The sequence below is a fragment of the Drosophila sulfurigaster genome, chromosome 2R, assembly GCF_023558435.1.
Source record: "Drosophila sulfurigaster albostrigata strain 15112-1811.04 chromosome 2R, ASM2355843v2, whole genome shotgun sequence".
Taxonomy (NCBI): domain Eukaryota; kingdom Metazoa; phylum Arthropoda; class Insecta; order Diptera; family Drosophilidae; genus Drosophila; species Drosophila sulfurigaster.
The window spans coordinates 32,213,048-32,230,220 of NC_084882.1; the positions used below are offsets into that span (position 1 = coordinate 32,213,048).

Sequence of the window (17,173 nt, forward strand, 5' to 3'; positions counted from 1 at the left end):
ACAAAAATAAAAATAAGGGAGCCCCAACATCAGAGAGAACATCAAGCGAAGAAGGCAGCCAAGCAAATCCCCACGCAGCTTGGCTTAAATTGTCTGAAAAAGGGTTTATGATCATGTGCCGTTTTTATATACTCTCGCAGTTTGGACCCTGGCCCTGGTTATGGCCCTTGGCCCCAGCCCCATTCCAGCCATTGCGAGTTAGTTGATGGGCTAAGACAAGAAACCTTTAAGCATTTATCTACACATAACATTGTGCAAAATATTTGCTAGTCAAACTCTCTCTCTCTCTCTCTCTCTCTCTCTGTCGCTTTCTTTGGCTGGTCTCTTTATTGTGATTGGCCTGGCCAAGAGCGGTTCAGCTGTCTGCGCATCTCACACAATTGTTTTCATCATGTCATACAACTTCCAAATTGTCTGTACTTAGCCTGCAGCTAGCAAAGAACCAAAGTCAATGCTCCATTTCTTTATTATTTTTTTTTGCCGTTGCTTGTTTGCTTTTTATCTGCGTTCTTTTTTTCGTTTTTTTTGTATTTTTTTTTGGTAGGCAGCTTTGTTCTGTTGATTACAGCGACATGCCCTGTACATTTCAATTAAAATGTCGCCCCTAGCTTAATTTCTTTTTACGCAACGCCCAAGAAATTAGAATATCTTATACAGTCAAGAATTTGCTGGTTGTTGTTGCTGCTGTTGCTGTTGTTTGTGTCTCTTCTCATGCCGACTTCCCGTTAATTTGAGGGGCCATTCTGCACAGTCAGTTTTCAATCGAATGCCCAACACAGACACACTGTCGACACACACTTACATACACACACACAGAGCTCCGCAGGACTTGAGCACAAATAGGAAAATGGGATTGGGAACAGGAACTGTAATGGAAACACAGAGAGAAAGTGAGTGGGAGGAGAAGAATGACACAGGCGGAGGCACATTCAAACATGTTTCCGCTTTTCACGATGTGTCTGTCTGTCCCTTGGACCTGACTCTATGTATCTGGCATTTGCCATTTGGTACACGCTTTTCCAATTTTCATATACGCCGCCAAATGCCCAGTCTTCCTAAATGCCTTTTTTGCTCTCCCCTCTTTTGTCAGCTGGCAGCAGGCAGTTGACATTGCGATGACAAGGCCTGGCATAAAGGTGCAACTGTGTTGATAACAACTGAAAAAATTCGGATTCGAGTTGAATTAAAGTGATGCTCCATCCTCTTCGAATGTTGTGCTTAAAGATGAGAAGCTTACACTCGTTGTTTTCAAGAGTGGTTTCTACTCGCTTAATCTTACTTGAACATTTTTGAATATTCCTCCCAACTGGCCTACATCTTTGTGTTTAAAAGCTGATGTGTGTGTGTGTGAGTGAGTGTGTGGAAGTATGTGAGCCAAGCTGAAGCACTTCAGGGAGTCCAACCGAAACGCTTTGTATAAGTAAAAGCCTGCCGCATTTTCTCAGAGAGAAGAGATCTCACTTATGCATGTATTTAAATGTAAGAACGTGTGTATACCAAAAATAACTGATGGCAATGCCATCCTCCTCTCTCTCTCTCTCTCTTTCTCTCTCTTGTTGTTGTGCTCAACATTTAGCGTCGTTTTGTGTGAGCTCATGAATAGTTAAATCCGCTTGCCATGCCAGCAGCATTTTTCCACTCCCCTCCAACAACCCAAGCCAAGCCAATGCCAAAGCAAAGAGGTCGGTCTGGTCTGTTCTGTTTGGTCTTTTTGCTATTTTCCATTTTTTATTAATGAAATCTCCTGGCTCAATGAAGCGTAAATTTGGCCTCAGTCAGACGAAGTTTTCTCTGTTTGGTGCTGAAGTGTTGTGTTGTGTAGCCATGGCATACCATTAATGGGTCTGGACTTACGACATGAGAGAGGGGTGGAGAGGAGACTGAGAGGGGCGTCGTAAGTGGCCATAACGTGGCAGCTTCGACCATTTGGATGTTGCTCATTTTATTGATGGCACTCCATTTGTATCTCTATCTGTGTTTATACAAGTATTTCTTAGCTGTAGCTTTAGCTGCTCTCGAGAGCTTGAAGATGTGTCATGCATTTAATTGGCCAGCCCTTACATTGTTTCATAATCCCCCCGAACATTAATACGTCCTTGCCAAAAGTGTTGTGCGTTGTGCTTTGGGATCTGTTAATTGAATTTGCTTGTGTGTGTGTTGTGCTGTCGAGTTCAATTATTGCATGCCACAAGCAATTTATCTAAGCCGACAAGCTAATCAAAATGGTCCAAGCAATCCGTGGTCACATGTCCTGGCATCAAATAGATTGAATAACTTTGTGGCTGTGGATGCTGCTGATGCTGCTCAGTGCCTGCGGTCTGAATAAATGTTTCATTGTCTGTGTTTGCCTATTTATTTTGCACCCAAACTCGATGCAGCACTCAACACTCTCTTTGGTCTCTCGCTAACCGCAGACATTTTTGACGGTTGTTCAACCGACAGTAGCCAGTAGCAGGCAGTAGCTGATTGTTGACTGAGTTTCACCAATTTTACAGTCGAGTTCATTAGGGAACAGCGCACAGCAAGCAGCAGCAGGTAAACATCAAGCTATTGCGACTATTTTATAGCCCACTCATAAAGTGAACCGACGAATCCTAGACAAATTGCCAGACATCTACTTCAGCGCTTAATGCGCAAAATTTGTACTTTGTGTCGATAAGAAGACACAACATGCGCAGACGACGACGCAGACGATGAGACTCTTAAATATTTAAGATGCAATTGCCATGGCTCAGCTTCTGCTTCTATCTTTTTGTCGGTCTTTGTAAATCATTTACGCTTCGTGTGCTTCAAATGCTTCGCATGCTAAGCATCCTCGCATTCCCCAGGGCGAGGCTGACTCGCTGACTCTCTGACTGCCGCCTGACACTCCTACTTATCTCGCCAAGCATTATTTATGCCTACTTCGAGGTGTTTGGATGTAATTTCAAAAGTGTCTCCCAAGTGCCACGAAATTGTAGTCGCTATATAGAAAAATATCTATAAATTCACAAAACGTATCCATTTGTTAATTCCAAAGAGTTTTAATTCCCATTCTCTGGCAGCGAGAGCTGCGTGTGGAGGCTGCCTTAAACATCCATTAATAATTAATACAGGTATAAATAGAAATACAGGCAATAAGCCCATAGGAATTACAGTGAAGCATGCCAGCTGGTGTCTTGTGTATACTACGAACAAAATTGCCTGGCTGCAGGTCATTGCAAAATCGAGCAAGCACTCTTGACTCAATCTATATATATGTATATGTATATATTTTTTTTTGTTGTTGTCGTGAATATATATATATATAGTATATATATTTGTTACTCTGCTTTCGTTTTTAGGGGCACGCAATAAATTTTTTATGTTATTTATGCTCGCATGAGCCCTGTTTACTTGGCCAACGGCAAGTGCACGGCAATTTAATGCCATTTATATGGCTCAAATGTAATTTGATGGACTTTTAATCTATGTGCTTTATTGCTGTTGCTCCTGCCAATGTCGATGTCGATGCTGATGCTGATGCTGATGCTGACGCTGACGCTTCTTGCTGCCGTTGATCAAAGGCAGACGAGCACAAAAATGTTTATTAAAATGTAAATGGAAAATTTTGCACAACACAACACAGCACAAAAAAGGCAAAAACGAGAGAGAGAGAGCAACACAAAAATTGGGAAAGACGTTTCACAGGTTTCGATGATGCGTGTTATTTTCTTTGCTATTCAATGTTCTTGACGCCATCTTCCGGGGGTCAGAATTTCATTATCTTATCCCAGGCCCTTTAATTGGCTGTCAATTTCGCCTTTATGCTGCATAAATCGAGTTTAGAGTGCCAAAGTAAAAAATAGAAAAATATGTAAATCGTTTTCGCTCTCCTCGACATTTTAGCAACAGCAAACGAAACCAAGCAACCAACCATAAAATATTTCCACACAAGTTTCAACTTTCATCCGAAAAGTTTTGCATAAAAGAGTTTCGTTTGCCCTTTGGCGCGGAGTTCATTCGTTTTTTTATATATATTCTGGGGATGGTTGTAATTAAAATTGAAATTTCTGCACCCGCTGCAAATGTAATTTGTTTACAATTTAAATATATAATTGTATTTCTCTTAATAATGGATTAAGATAAAATGTAAGCACTTTACTTTTGGATACAGCGAACCAAACTCGCAAAAGTATGCTACAATTTTTGTGTGTACATATGTATATTACGTATACGCGTAGGATGCTTTAAGCTAAAGCCGCTGTCAGCTTATTTCCACAGTTTGCACTCAGTTTAATCTTTTGAATAAATGGAAACACGCTTCATTACAGGGTATCTCAACAGCTTGTATGTTTTATATTTTATGTTGTGTAGCAACAATATGTTTGTTTTATATATTTCACTTTGTGTTGACAGCAATGACCCACAAGCATAAATCATAAGTTTGTGCGCAACATTCTATAGACAAATATTGAAAAATTGTAGCAATGGCAGCTGAGAATTTCAGCTCTCTCTCTCTCTCTATCTCTCTCGCTCTCCAATTCTCGCTACATCTCTTTCTCGCTTTGGCTGTCTGAATAATTTGCAGCCAGCCAGTTTAAACCCCAAGATGCTGCTGCCTGAGCAGAAAGCTTTGATGTTTTGTTTAATAAAAATAAAATTGAGTGAAACGTGGTCGACGTTCAGTGTTTTCGTTTTTGGGGTGTGGCAGCGCTTGGGGATGTATGCATATTTATGTTATACATACTATATGTGTACAAACAGAACCTTGATTAATTGAAATGCAATTTAGCAAGCATAAATTTGACTGTAGAACATCGAGGAGCACTCAGCTACCAAAATGCATTTATGAATGAGCAACGAGCTTTCAACAAACTACATGCTGTTGCTGCTCATCAGATTTCTATGCTACCCCCTCAGAGAGAAACATGGCAATGCAAATTATACACACACACATACACACACAGGCATACACTCATGTATTTCGGACTGGTCGAAAATTTTGTAGTATAAGCAAGAGCTGCATAGACGACGGCAGACAATGACAATCAGACGCCTGAATGCGCCTCAAAGCATGCAACAGCTTTTGAGTGCCTTCTCTCTGTGTGTCTCTCTGTGTGTGTGTGTGTGTGTGTGTGTGTGTGTGTGTGTGTGCAGCAGAGCAAGGAATTTGTCACATACAAATGACTGATGCCGCACAGCTGGTCATTTGTTTATTGCCAGCATATGGAAAATGTCAATGTCAATGGAAGAAAAAGTGCCATTAGAAATAATGCAGAAGCTGTGACTGTCGTGAACCACAAGCACAGCGATAAAGCAAACGTTTTGTTGGATGCTTGACAAAAATAAATCAAGTGAGAAAGCTACAGTTGAGAGTGCCCGACTGTGAGATACCCGCTATCCGAAACAGTGCGATATATATTTTAAAATACCCCAAATTAATATTGAAAATATATCAAAGACTTAACTTGGAGCAGCCTACCTCTGTCTGTTATATAATTTTCATGGAAGCACAAAGTTATAATACTCTTTAAATTTATGCGTAGCGGATATAATAAGTCAGAAAATTTAAGAGAAGCAGTTGATACCTTTTAAATCAAGTTTGTAATGCTTTTGTTATATTTAAATTATGAATTCACAGATTAGGGAAATGTCTTTATTAAGTAAATGAATAAGGTTTCTTTCTCTTGAATTGTGATAAAATTCTATATAAATTCAATACTGTCTTTAATATTTATAACATCCCTCGTTTAATCTCTGCATTTTAGTTTATTCACGAACTTTGAAATTGTCTCCATAAATGCATTGATCTGATTTCGGAAGTTCTGGCAAAATGTTTTTATACCCTTTTTATAGCTTTTAGCCTAGAGGATATACACACATGGTTGAATGGAGAATGGTGGTGGGGAAGGGGGGGCAGCGCAGCGCGTCGCAGCATTGAGAATGATGTTGCCTGACAGCTGCAGCCAAGCCAAGCCAAGTTGGCCATTGTCCTTGCCAAACTGGGTCAGTTTTGGCATAGATAGTTGTGTTTGTGGGCTTATTGATTGCCAGCACAAGTGCCGCTGACTGCTGACTGGTCGCTCGCTGTGTGTGTTAGTGTGCGTTGAAACTGTGCAAAGGACACGCCCAGTCCTGGGGCATGCTTTACATACACAACGTCGCTGTCATATTGCAGCTGCTGTGATTTTAACCAGACACACACACTAACAAACGCATACGCAGAGCTCTCAACACTCGGCACTCAACATTCAACACTCAGCAGCAACATGCTCAAATTAGAAACAGGCATTGAAATCCACAAGTGCCCTCAGGACTCATCTCTCTTTCTGTCTTTCTCTGTGAAGTTTCGCTTAGGCTGCATTTGACATATTCGTATCCGTTTACACTCTCGTCGTCGTCGTCGTCATCGTCATCGCTATCGTCTGTTGCTCACACTTTGTAAGTAACTATTCAGCTATAATGCTGTTGTAAGTAGGCAGAAAGGAAAGGAAGGCTGTGTCAACAAACATCTTGACCAAATTCCAAAGCACTTGTATTTAATTTTAAATGAGATGTGCACAAATGCTAAACAATGTGGATGATGATGAGCAGAGATGAGTTGATGCTTAATGTTTGGCATTCCTGTTATTTCCGATTATCATAAGTCAATCAAACGTGGCCCAAACCAACCGCAAACGAGTGACAGCTGCATGCTTGTGGCTGCCTAAGCTAATACGATATCTCCACAGAGTCTCTCTCTCTCTCTCTCTCTCTCTCGCTCTTTGTCTCGGTCTCTTACCTAAGCGTCATCTACACGTCTTTGCGGTTAACTAACGTATCTTTGTGTGAGCTGTTGGGGGATTCAACTACGTCATTTTAACACTCAGAGTTAAATGGTATTAGCATTGGGATTGTGGCTACTGAAAATACGAGTCGAGTCTCTAAGCAAACGTATATCATGATAATAAGTTGAAGCATCTCAAATAGTTTGCTTATCTAAAGCCCTCACTTAAATGTGCATATACTATACACACAGAGAAAGAGATAGAGAGAGATGCGTCTTTTTGGGGCAAAGACTTAGCAGACCACTTAATATGCTACTTAATTAGTATTAAGAGATTTGCACTCTCAAAAGTTATACCATTGCATTGCTAGTTTCATTTCGTGCAGAGTTGCAACTTATCGCAGACGTTGCATTCTTTGTTTGCATACGAAATTGCAGAGAGTGAGAACGCTCCTCCGCTCTGGTGTCTTTCACAGATTATTAATGCTGCTGGTCGATGTCGAGTGATGGGGAGTGAATAGAGTAGAGTAGAGTTTACTAAGAGCTGATTAAATTTTGCAACGACAGCAAATTAAAGTGAAAACAATTTTGAGGGCGTCTACACAAAATGCAAGCCAGACAGACAGACAGACAGACACATGCAACGCCGCAGGGTGTGGGCCAAAAGAAAGAGAGAGAGAGACGGATGGAGAAGGAGGAAGAGAGAAACCACACATACACACACGTAGAAGTTTAACGCAAATAAATTGCGCATTCAGAGCAAAATTAACACAGAAGGACACAACGGAAAAAAAGAAGAAAACATTGGACGAGTGCAGAGGGCAGAAGCGGGGAGCAACCAGCCAACAGCAATAATAAAAGGGAACCAAGAAAAAAGAATTGGCTGGCAGCAGCATAACGAAGCTTAAACAGAAAAATATGTGAATTCCACAAATGCGGGAGTGTTGGCAACAAAAAAAACACACAAAAAATAAAATAAAATAAAAAAAGAATAGAAAGAGAAAGAACTGAAAGCCAGTTGCTAGAGTGGGCAATGTAACTGCGTTGGCAGCAGGAGTCAGGTCTCAGGACTCAGGACACCGTAGCGGACATGGTCCAACCAACAACCGCTGGCTGTTGTATCTCTATGTAGCGAGTCCTTTTTTTTCTCTATTTTGTGTAGAGCGCAGGATGCAGGCGAAAAAACAGACAACTCCATAAGTAAAATGGCAGTGAGTTGGTTAGCGAGCTGCGGATATCCTTTTGGGTCATTGGGCTTCTTGATTGGAGTCCATGCGTTGCCTTGACTTGACTTCTCTTACCACTCTCTCTGTCGCTTTGCTGCTAACTGTTGTTAGCATTATTATTGCCATCGCTTGTCTCCCATTTTAATATCTAGCACATAATCTGGCACAAGGTATATTATACATAAGCTCGCATCATATCGCATCGCATCGCATGGCATCGAGCTACTTGGCTATGCAATCAACGTACAGTTGACCCAAACTCGCGACTGGCATTCAAATTGGCAGCATTAAACTTGGCTATTTGGCTGGCCAATGCTGTCATAAATGTGATAAGGGATGGCAACACAAGCACAAATAGGGGCTGTCCACCTCGCACTACCACCACTCAAGAGACACTGCCCACTTGCCATCCCATTTTTGGGGTGGCGAATTGGGAGACTGTTGCTCTGTCTTAATTAATAAGTCAATAGCTGGCTGCTTAAGCTGGCTTAGAAACACAAGTTGTTGTACCGAGAGTTTCAGCTAAATAGAAATTTATTAAGACTTGTACAATATGATTAAGTCAGCAGCTAATTGTAGTTGCTCTTTGAAAGTGCTCCACGCGGATTTAGGCCAAAGCAAAGTGACAAGCAAACTTACATTTAGTTCTTGAGATCAAAGCGGCAGCTTTTAGTGGAAGTTAGTGGAAATAGAAATACCGAGTTATTATAGTTTTAGTATATGGAATATATTAAAATATTTATTTCGAATCTGTAACTTAAATTTATGAATATCTTTTCTACATAAATCTTTTCTCATTTTTTAAGTAAACTGACTGCAATTCACAGATTACCATTTATATAGATAGCTTTTGTAGGGTATGCCAAACACAGCAGATTGAATATTACAGTCGCCTTTTGAATTGTCCTCTAGACACTGTGAGAAATGTCAAGGGAAAATGACGGCCATCGGTTTTCTTCTTCTGCTCTCGGTGTGCTCTTCAGCTCCTTGCGTTGTCGCTGCTTAATTTTGTTATGAGCTTTATGCACATTTACGCCATTTCATAAAATTTTCATAATGGCTGCCAGCTAGTGTATGAGTGTGTGTGTGTTCGAATGTGTGCGAATGTTTGAGTGTGAGTGTGAATGTAAGTGTGTCAGTGAATGACTGACAACGTCGTTTCAATGTTTTTTTTTTTTTTTATAACGTCATCGTGGCGGGAACTGCTGCGTCCCGTTGCCTGCTCTAATGGCGCAAATGTTCAATAAAGTGGCTTTTAGCGCTTTGCCACATACATGCACATATCTTACACGCACATATAAATTGGAGGGAAGGGAAAAGGGAAGAGCCGGAGAGAGACAGTTGAACCGGAAGGCAGAAGTCGATGTGTGTTTGGTTGGGTTTTGCTTCGACACTCGTCAAATGTGCTGCTGCTGCTGTTGCTGTTGAGAGAGAAGCGAGAGAATCTGCGCTCATTCTGTTTTTAGTAGGCACTACACGCACTTTATGTGCTTTACCTTTTCAAATAAATTGAATGGGCATATTAATTTAATGCATCGGTGTGTGCGAACTCCTGAATAATGCACAACTAAGTGTGCTTGTATATGAGCACTTAAGCACTTGTAGGCGTTGATATCAGCTTTATATGCCCCCATATCCGTTTAACTTCTTCCCATATGTTTTACTTCTATTTTTTTCTCGTTTTTGTTTGAGGTCATTAAATTCGAATTTTGCCCGCAGCGTAGCTTAAAGTCATCTATGCTTCGACTCGACTCTTCGCTGTCTGTCTGTCTGTTTATTTGTTTGGCTACGCATTTGAAAAACAATTAATTTGCCAGCCTGATTGCAAAATTCTATGTGTGTGTCCGTCTGTGTGTGTGCTGAAATTTGTTTTGTGAGTAAACACACACTCACATGATCCACAGACATGACCACACTTTTATGCTTTGACTGATGTGTGCGATGCCCCAAGGCAACGAGCAGCTCATGATGATGGTTTGGTTTGGTTTCGTTTCATTTCGTTTTGGTGTCTGTATCCATTATTAATGTATTTGTTTCATAAAAATCATTCAAATTGCTATGAGCTCATTTTTTTAATTAAAAGCAAAAACCATATAAAGGCCATAAACATTAAGAAGAAAATTCAATAGAACGTTGACGCATGGGAAGTTGATAAGCCAAAAAAATCACAGGAAACACATAACACACAAACACTCACTGAAATTTATCGCCCCAAAATATTCTCAGAAAAATTGCCATAAGTCTCGTCATCCTCTCGTCTCGTTTCGTCTCGTCTTGTAATATATTATGAATTTTATTTGGCGGCAAGTACATCAATCGACAGCGTGGCGGAGGCAGAGGGGCAAGGCAAGTGCGTAATGTACATAGAGAGAGCAGTGAATGATGCCACACGTTTTAAGGAGGCACGCACGATATGGCCGAGAGAAGGGCTCGAAGAAAACTTGTGTCATTCAATTATTTTGCTATTAGTTATTCGTGACGCGCCACTTGAGTTGTTGGCATTGCCTCACGTACTCACTTCTCCCTCTCCTTTGCCTTGCCTAGCTTCAAGTTGGAGCTCCAGTTTCAGCTGCCAACTTCATATCCATGATTAATAAATGTCGACCGCAACATTACTGACACCTCAACAACAGGCAACAACGACACCGACAGCAACAGCGCTGTCGTTTGGACAAAATATGTTGCGGCTTCTCCTTTTGTTGAAGCAACTTTAGCTATGCCTCTCTAGATACATACACAACATCATACTATATAGAAGAAGCGAGCATAAACTAAGTGCACTTTGCATGATACAAACAAACGTACGCAGCTCCTTTGTCACAAACAGGTGACAACAAGTACACGTAGTCACAACGTGCAATAACTGCCAAGGGAGCTGCAAAGAGGCATTCAACATGCTCTCGGGGCCGGGGCGGGTGCGAGGCACAAGTAAAGAGGCAGCAACACAATTGAAGTGAAATTTTAGAGCACAAAACACCCGCTAGCAGCAGCAGCAGCAGAAGAAGCAGCAACAGAAAATGCCATGCCACAGACAGGCTTCCTTGTGGTCTTCTTGCGGTCGGCGTCATGAATTTTACACACCTTGGAGACCAGAGCACATATGGATAAAGCAACATAATACATACTCTATATATGCTATGTGCTGCAATTGTTCAACCCTACTATTAACTTTAACGTTGCTTAAAGAAGGAACTAGGCAAATTCCATTGATTTATTGTAGAACAAGCTTATCAACTTTGCCTTAAAATTGATTGAGTTAATCCCTCATTTTCATAATTTATTTTAAGTTGTAAGCCCAACACGTGTCAAGAGCTAATTAATTAACGCCACTTTATCTTTTGTGTATATTCCAGCAAGCAGCAGCACAACATCAAAGGCAAATTCACAGTTCCGAAAAACACCAACCTTGAAAAACTAAATGAAGCCTGTGTCTGCAACTGTGCCAAATACCACAACGCTGGATCTTAGACGACGGCCACAAATTAGCCAGCCCGCACTTGATTTGCTAGCTTGAATTCGAACCTAAATCCGCTAGGTTCAACAACAAGGTTTTTGAGAAATAGCTACAACAAACACACAGAGTTCGATCGATTCCACCAAAAAAAAAATCAGAGGCAGCCAAAGCAGCATCAACAAACAACACAAACAAACAACCGACTCAACACACACAGAGCTGAGCGAAGCAAAAAGTTTGTGTTATTTTTCGAGAGCGCCAAAGGATTGATTAAAAAACCGCCAACCTGGAACTAATGGAATTAGAGAATATTGTGGCCAATACGGTCTACTTGAAAGCAAGAGAAGGTGAGTGCGAGAATCCAAATACGATACGAGTAGGAAAACTACAGTTGAGTATGCTCGACTGTGAGATGCCCAATTTCATTAAGAGTGTGGTACACTAAAAAAATAGCAAATTTAAAATATATTATAAAAAACGAACATACACCGAAGGTTATACTTTGTATATCAATATACTTTTATTTTATAGTCCCTGAGACCTAGGTGTTAGGGTCGGGTATAACTCCTTCTGCTAGTTACATAAATTTGCTATGGGCACAACGTTATAATACCCTTCTAGCCTGCGGGTAACGAGTATAAAAACTAACTACTACTGACGATGACGACGAAGAACAAATACCACAGTCTGCTTTTAGGCAGCCAAATCCTTAGAGATGGCTTTTTGTGTGCTGCTGAGTGGCTTCTGTTGGCACCTTGTCTGCAGCCTCAACCTCAATTTCAGCATCGATTTTTGTTGCCAGCTAGCTGGGCTTTCATTTTTGTTTCTATTAAAGGCGTTTGTTAATTGAACGAGCCTCAGCAAAGGGCAGAGAGAGAGAGAGAGAGAGAGGAAAGGGAGCGAGTCAGGGCAATTCTGTTGGCTTTGCCTGGCGCTGCGCTTTATCTAAAGTTAATGAAGCGTTAAATGTTTGCGCTTCAGCAACTTATTCATTTTCATGCTTCATATTACAGCTTTAAGTGCTCTATTTGCCTCCGAACTGTCCTGTCAGTTGTGCTTTTGGAGGTCACACTTCAATTGCAGCGTGTCCTGTGTCCTGTGTGTCCTGTGTACAACCACTAGACAGTCCAAGTTCAGTGTCATTGTCACTCAAATCGGCTTATATAACAACAAAGTCAACCCCAGATGTGGGGTTTGTGCTATGTGCAAATTATTGTGAAATTATGCATAACAGTTCTTAGAATTTTACAAGTAAAGCAAAGCAAAGCAAAGCTGAAGGTCACCTTCACCCTTCACTCGTCAGTTTCGTGAGTGAATTCATCTAATGACTGAGCACGTGAAAGACTCGCGTGATTTATCAAATCGATCATCATATTTAGGTGCCATACTAGGCGCAACACAGAGAAAAAATATAAAGTAAAAAGTAATCAGCAGAGACGATTGAATGTATCCATCAGATACATTTCGCCGCCCAGCCACCTCGCTCGCTCAACAGATTTAAATGACAGAAACGTGCACAAAATTTCAATTTGTAATAATGTAATATTTCGAGAGCAGTTTGTCGACGCGCCCCAGACAGAGAGAAAAGCGGGTGGATGGAGGGGGAGAAGGTAAAACATATATTTGCAATAGATTTAACTAGCCAAAAAGTAAGTTTTGTATTTGTATTTGTGGAAGCAGCAGCAAAAGCAAAAGCGACGGCGTCAGCAAAAGGCCGCCGCCGGCAACATAAACGAACGAATTCGTAAGCCGAAAACTTTTATTCTTTTCTAGGAAAGGCAGAGAAAGGAAAAAAGTTGTGAATTCTCTGCAAAATGTTATTGCAGACCTTTACACTTCTTTGAAAACAATCGCTCCTTATTATGTACATAGTACATAGTATGCTATATCGAAAAGTGAAACAAACACGTTTCCAATCTAAACTTTCAGTTGCGTTTAAAGCAGAGAAAAGGACAGAGCAAGAAATGTTGCCAGTCGAGTCGAGTCTATGTTCAAATACTTATCAGCAATGCTGCTTCTGCTTCTGCTGATGCGTTGCAATTAGACTGCGTTATCAGCGGAATGAATGCTAATTGCCAGGCCACGCCTGAACATGGAATTCGCTTTTACGAGCGAGTATTCAAATTGCTGCAGCTAATTGAATGCATTTTACTGTCTATCGACTACTGCTCTCTTTTTACAGGGTAACTGCAAAGCGCATATCGCGCTTATCTCTCGACTATTTTCACTATAGTTGTAGTCGCTTTTTGCATTTAAAAATGAGGACACATTAAAATGGCAGAGCAAGAGGGGGAGAAAGAGAAAAGAGAGAGAGAAAAGTCGCCGCTGCCTTCGATGACATAAATTTTGCCTTAATGCCCTGCCATAATGCTGATTATGTCGGGAAGAAGAAAAAGGAGCAAAGACAGCAGAAGCATCAGCAGCAGCAATAAAGGCAAAATCGCTGCGGATGTGATGCGACTTAGTGAGGAGGAGAAAAGATTGAGGGAAGAGGGAAGAAGGCAAAGGGCAGTTTCGCTGTCATTTCATCTCTCTAACTAGAGAAGTGAAAAATTTAATTTGACCGCAACTTGAAGGCGATAAAGAGTGAAATTTGTGGCAAGTTTTGCGAGTTGAAATTAGCAAAGCACACATATCTCAGAACTTTTGAGCATTGAATGAATGAATGTGCGTGAGTCAGAGAATGAGTGAATGAATGAATGAATGCGTAAGCGAATGAACATGTTGCTTAGTTTCATGGAAATTGTACAGATTAAACGAAACACTCTTTATCGCTCTTTTTCGCTCGATGGTTAATCCTTGACCATATTGACGCATTCAGTTGCCATGTTGCACAGTTGTCGTTGTTGTTGTTGTTGGGCTGTTGCCGGCCCACTGCTGCACAGCCCACTTGAGTCTTTGCCCCTGCCGAGGCTGTGGTTCAATGACCCCAACAACCGACTCTGACTGGTCAAGTCAACAACTCTTTGCGTCGGCTGTGGGAAACTGTCCGCGTTTCCTACAATACACGCCAATTCATTTCGAGTGGATGTTGTAGAGTTGTGTGTGTGTGTTTGAGCTTGTTGCTTTATCAGGGCTCAACAAGCCTCTAGTTATGTTGTATGCTAAGCAGCAGCAGCAGCAGCAGTAAAAATGTTTATACTCATACAAAAAAAAAGCAGCGAGAAAAAAAATGCCAGTTGTTAATTATCGCACGCAATACAATGCCACAAAAAGCCGCCAGCCAAAGCGGAGGCGTCTCCTGTCCTCAGTCTGCTGTGCGGTTCTAGTTGGGCGAACATTCCAAACACGCTAATTGCTTGTAACACAGGTCCAAACAGTTGAACAGTTTCATCAGTCAGTCAGTCACTCAGTTAGGCAGTTGGACAGTCTGTCAATTATTTGCTCGCAGCTAGTTTAATAATTTCAGTTGTGGGCATATATTTTTATCAACAAGTACAGAGCCTGTTTTGCTTTCGAACATGTCCTGGCCATGTTATGGCAACACGCAACCTTGGGGCTTAATCAGTAGCAGCAGCAGCAGCAGTGGCAGCAACAGTGGGTGGTGCCACACACTCGTTGCGGCATGTGTGGTGTAGTCTGTGGCAATGTGCGACGACTGCGATTCGAATTTGCGACTACTTATCTGCAGTTGCAGCACGTAGCACAGCTCGCATCTGCATCCGTTGCGTACTCTGTATGTAATTGCAATCAAAGCGATTGTTGTTTGGTTTTGTTGTGTTGCAAATCGCAGACTTTGCTCCGCTTGATTGCCACAAAACGTCATCAGACTCCACTTCGGCATCTCTTTCACAAATCCATTTGATGCTTTTGCATATGCAAATCGTTGGCAATAAAATCATTAATCGAGTGCTCTAAAATAATAATATGCTAGCTGACAGACTTCCTCTCCTTCTCTCTCTTCTTGGTTCACGAGCTAATATTTCACTGTTTCACAAAATTCATTAACACCCCAGCGGAAAAACAAAACGAAAAAAAGGTAAACACTCCGATTGACGCATTCGGAAATACCCTTCAGTTCACAGATCACAATCGCAATTTTTACATTTAACAGAATAATTGGCAACACAATAATTCGCAGCTACTTTTCAGATTGTGTAAATCTTAATTAATGAAGTATTAATAAGTGTATTTAATAGTCGTTAATTACACATGCGAGTCGATGAGAGTACTATATAGTAAGTGTGCACACACACTTCACTTGAACCTGTCGACATTGTGTTAAGCTCAGAGCAAAACCGGTAGCGTCTCTCCTCTTTAGCAGATGTGTATTATTGATGTCTTTCCTCCCCCTCCACTCCGTCCCTGTGTTGTACTTGAGTCTGGAAACAAGTTGTTTTATTTTTTATTCGCTTTTGCCGTGTATTGTGTTGTGTTGTGTTATTGTTATTGTTTTTCTGACGTAGGCAAATAACAAATACTATAGCAAAATTGTGTGGGGACGGCCGGCCAGACACAGAAAATGTGTTTTAAGTGACGCGTTGCTGCGTCAGCAAATGAATATTTAATCGGCATATTTAATCAGCGGCCCGTGGCGTATACGTAATCTACAAATTATGAATATTAACTACTTATATGTTTAAATGCTGCTCGGTTCGGCTCCGTTCAGCTCACCTCGGCTCGGCTCATGCTATAAAATTCTTTAAAAATGCTTCTGTACAGTTATTTGTGCTGTGCTGTTGTATCCAGGCGGCTTATCAGCGCACAGTTTATTTCGGAATGCCATAAAATGTGTGAGGTATAAGCGACTAAACACGGTTTGAAATGAAAAGAGATATGAGGGAATTTTATCCAAATTGATAGCAGGGTATTTTGTTGGCTAGTCAACTTCAAAGTTTACCGCATTTTATTTAATTTCGACACTTACTTTCAGACACTTGCTGCTTGCTGCTGGCTTTTTGTTTGGTTTTCATGTCTGAGTGTGTGTGTGTGTGTTTTCTACATTATTGTGCAGCCTGTAATTGATTGTAATAAATATTTCTCTGTTTGTCTTTCGATTGTTGTCTCCGCGCTGCGTTGCTCCGTTGTGTTGTTTTTGGTGTGTCATGTAAGTGACTGAGTGAGTGACTGTCAGTCAGGCAGGCAAGCAGGCAGGCAGGCATTCGTTCAATGCCTGATTGTATGTCAATTAATTGCATTACTCGTAAATTTTATATATTTGGCATCGACATAATGTAAAATTAATGTATTGTGTCACTAATGCGAGAAGAATAACAAAAAGCTCAACTGTGTTGTGAGCAGCTTAATAATAATTTATTCACATGGAATAAACATTTATGCGACGCAATTAAAAGTGTGCAGTAGTGGCAAAATGATTTCGATTGCAGGTGAAAAGCATCAATTAAATTTTATACTGCCTGCAAAGTGAACTAAATAACTAATAATTCCCTTGAATGCGATTTGCAATTACTTCCAGCAAAAACATATTGATTGAATTTAATGCATTACATATGTAAATTGATTTGTTTTTATATGAATTTTTCGGGCACGCAATGCGCACAGTAAATATGGCTCCATGAGTGTATTCAAGTATATTCAAATACACTCACTATTTAGGTAACAAAAGAAGCCGCGTTTTGTGTGCTGCCTACTGCTGCTGCTGAGATAGCAAATCAAATTATGCAGCATTTGTTTCGGCACGAGCCGGCGGCCATAAAGTAAATTTATTGATTGTTTTGACAATTAACTTTTTATATTGTCTATTATTTATATGGCGGGGCCGAAAAGCGAAAAACAAACATTTCAAATGCCGCTGCCCAAGCAATA

At 40.8% G+C, this 17,173-nt stretch overlaps 1 protein-coding gene and 1 long non-coding RNA gene across 2 annotated transcripts in view; one reads left to right on the top strand and one right to left on the bottom strand.

Moving 5' to 3' along the window:
• Positions 1-17,173, top strand: part of LOC133838068 (G protein-coupled receptor kinase 2) — a 58,506-nt gene that overhangs the window by 18,219 nt on the left and 23,114 nt on the right. Inside the window, exon 3 of the mRNA XM_062269021.1 lies at positions 11,307-11,754. Coding sequence (XP_062125005.1) covers positions 11,703-11,754 — 52 coding nt within the window. The 5' untranslated portion in view covers positions 11,307-11,702. The remainder of the gene's footprint in view (positions 1-11,306; positions 11,755-17,173) is intronic.
• Positions 15,546-16,447, bottom strand: LOC133838803 (uncharacterized). The gene is made up of 3 exons (XR_009893996.1): positions 16,275-16,447; positions 16,022-16,155; positions 15,546-15,954 (listed from the first exon to the last, which is right to left on the bottom strand). It is a non-coding gene; the product is annotated as an uncharacterized LOC133838803 (long non-coding RNA).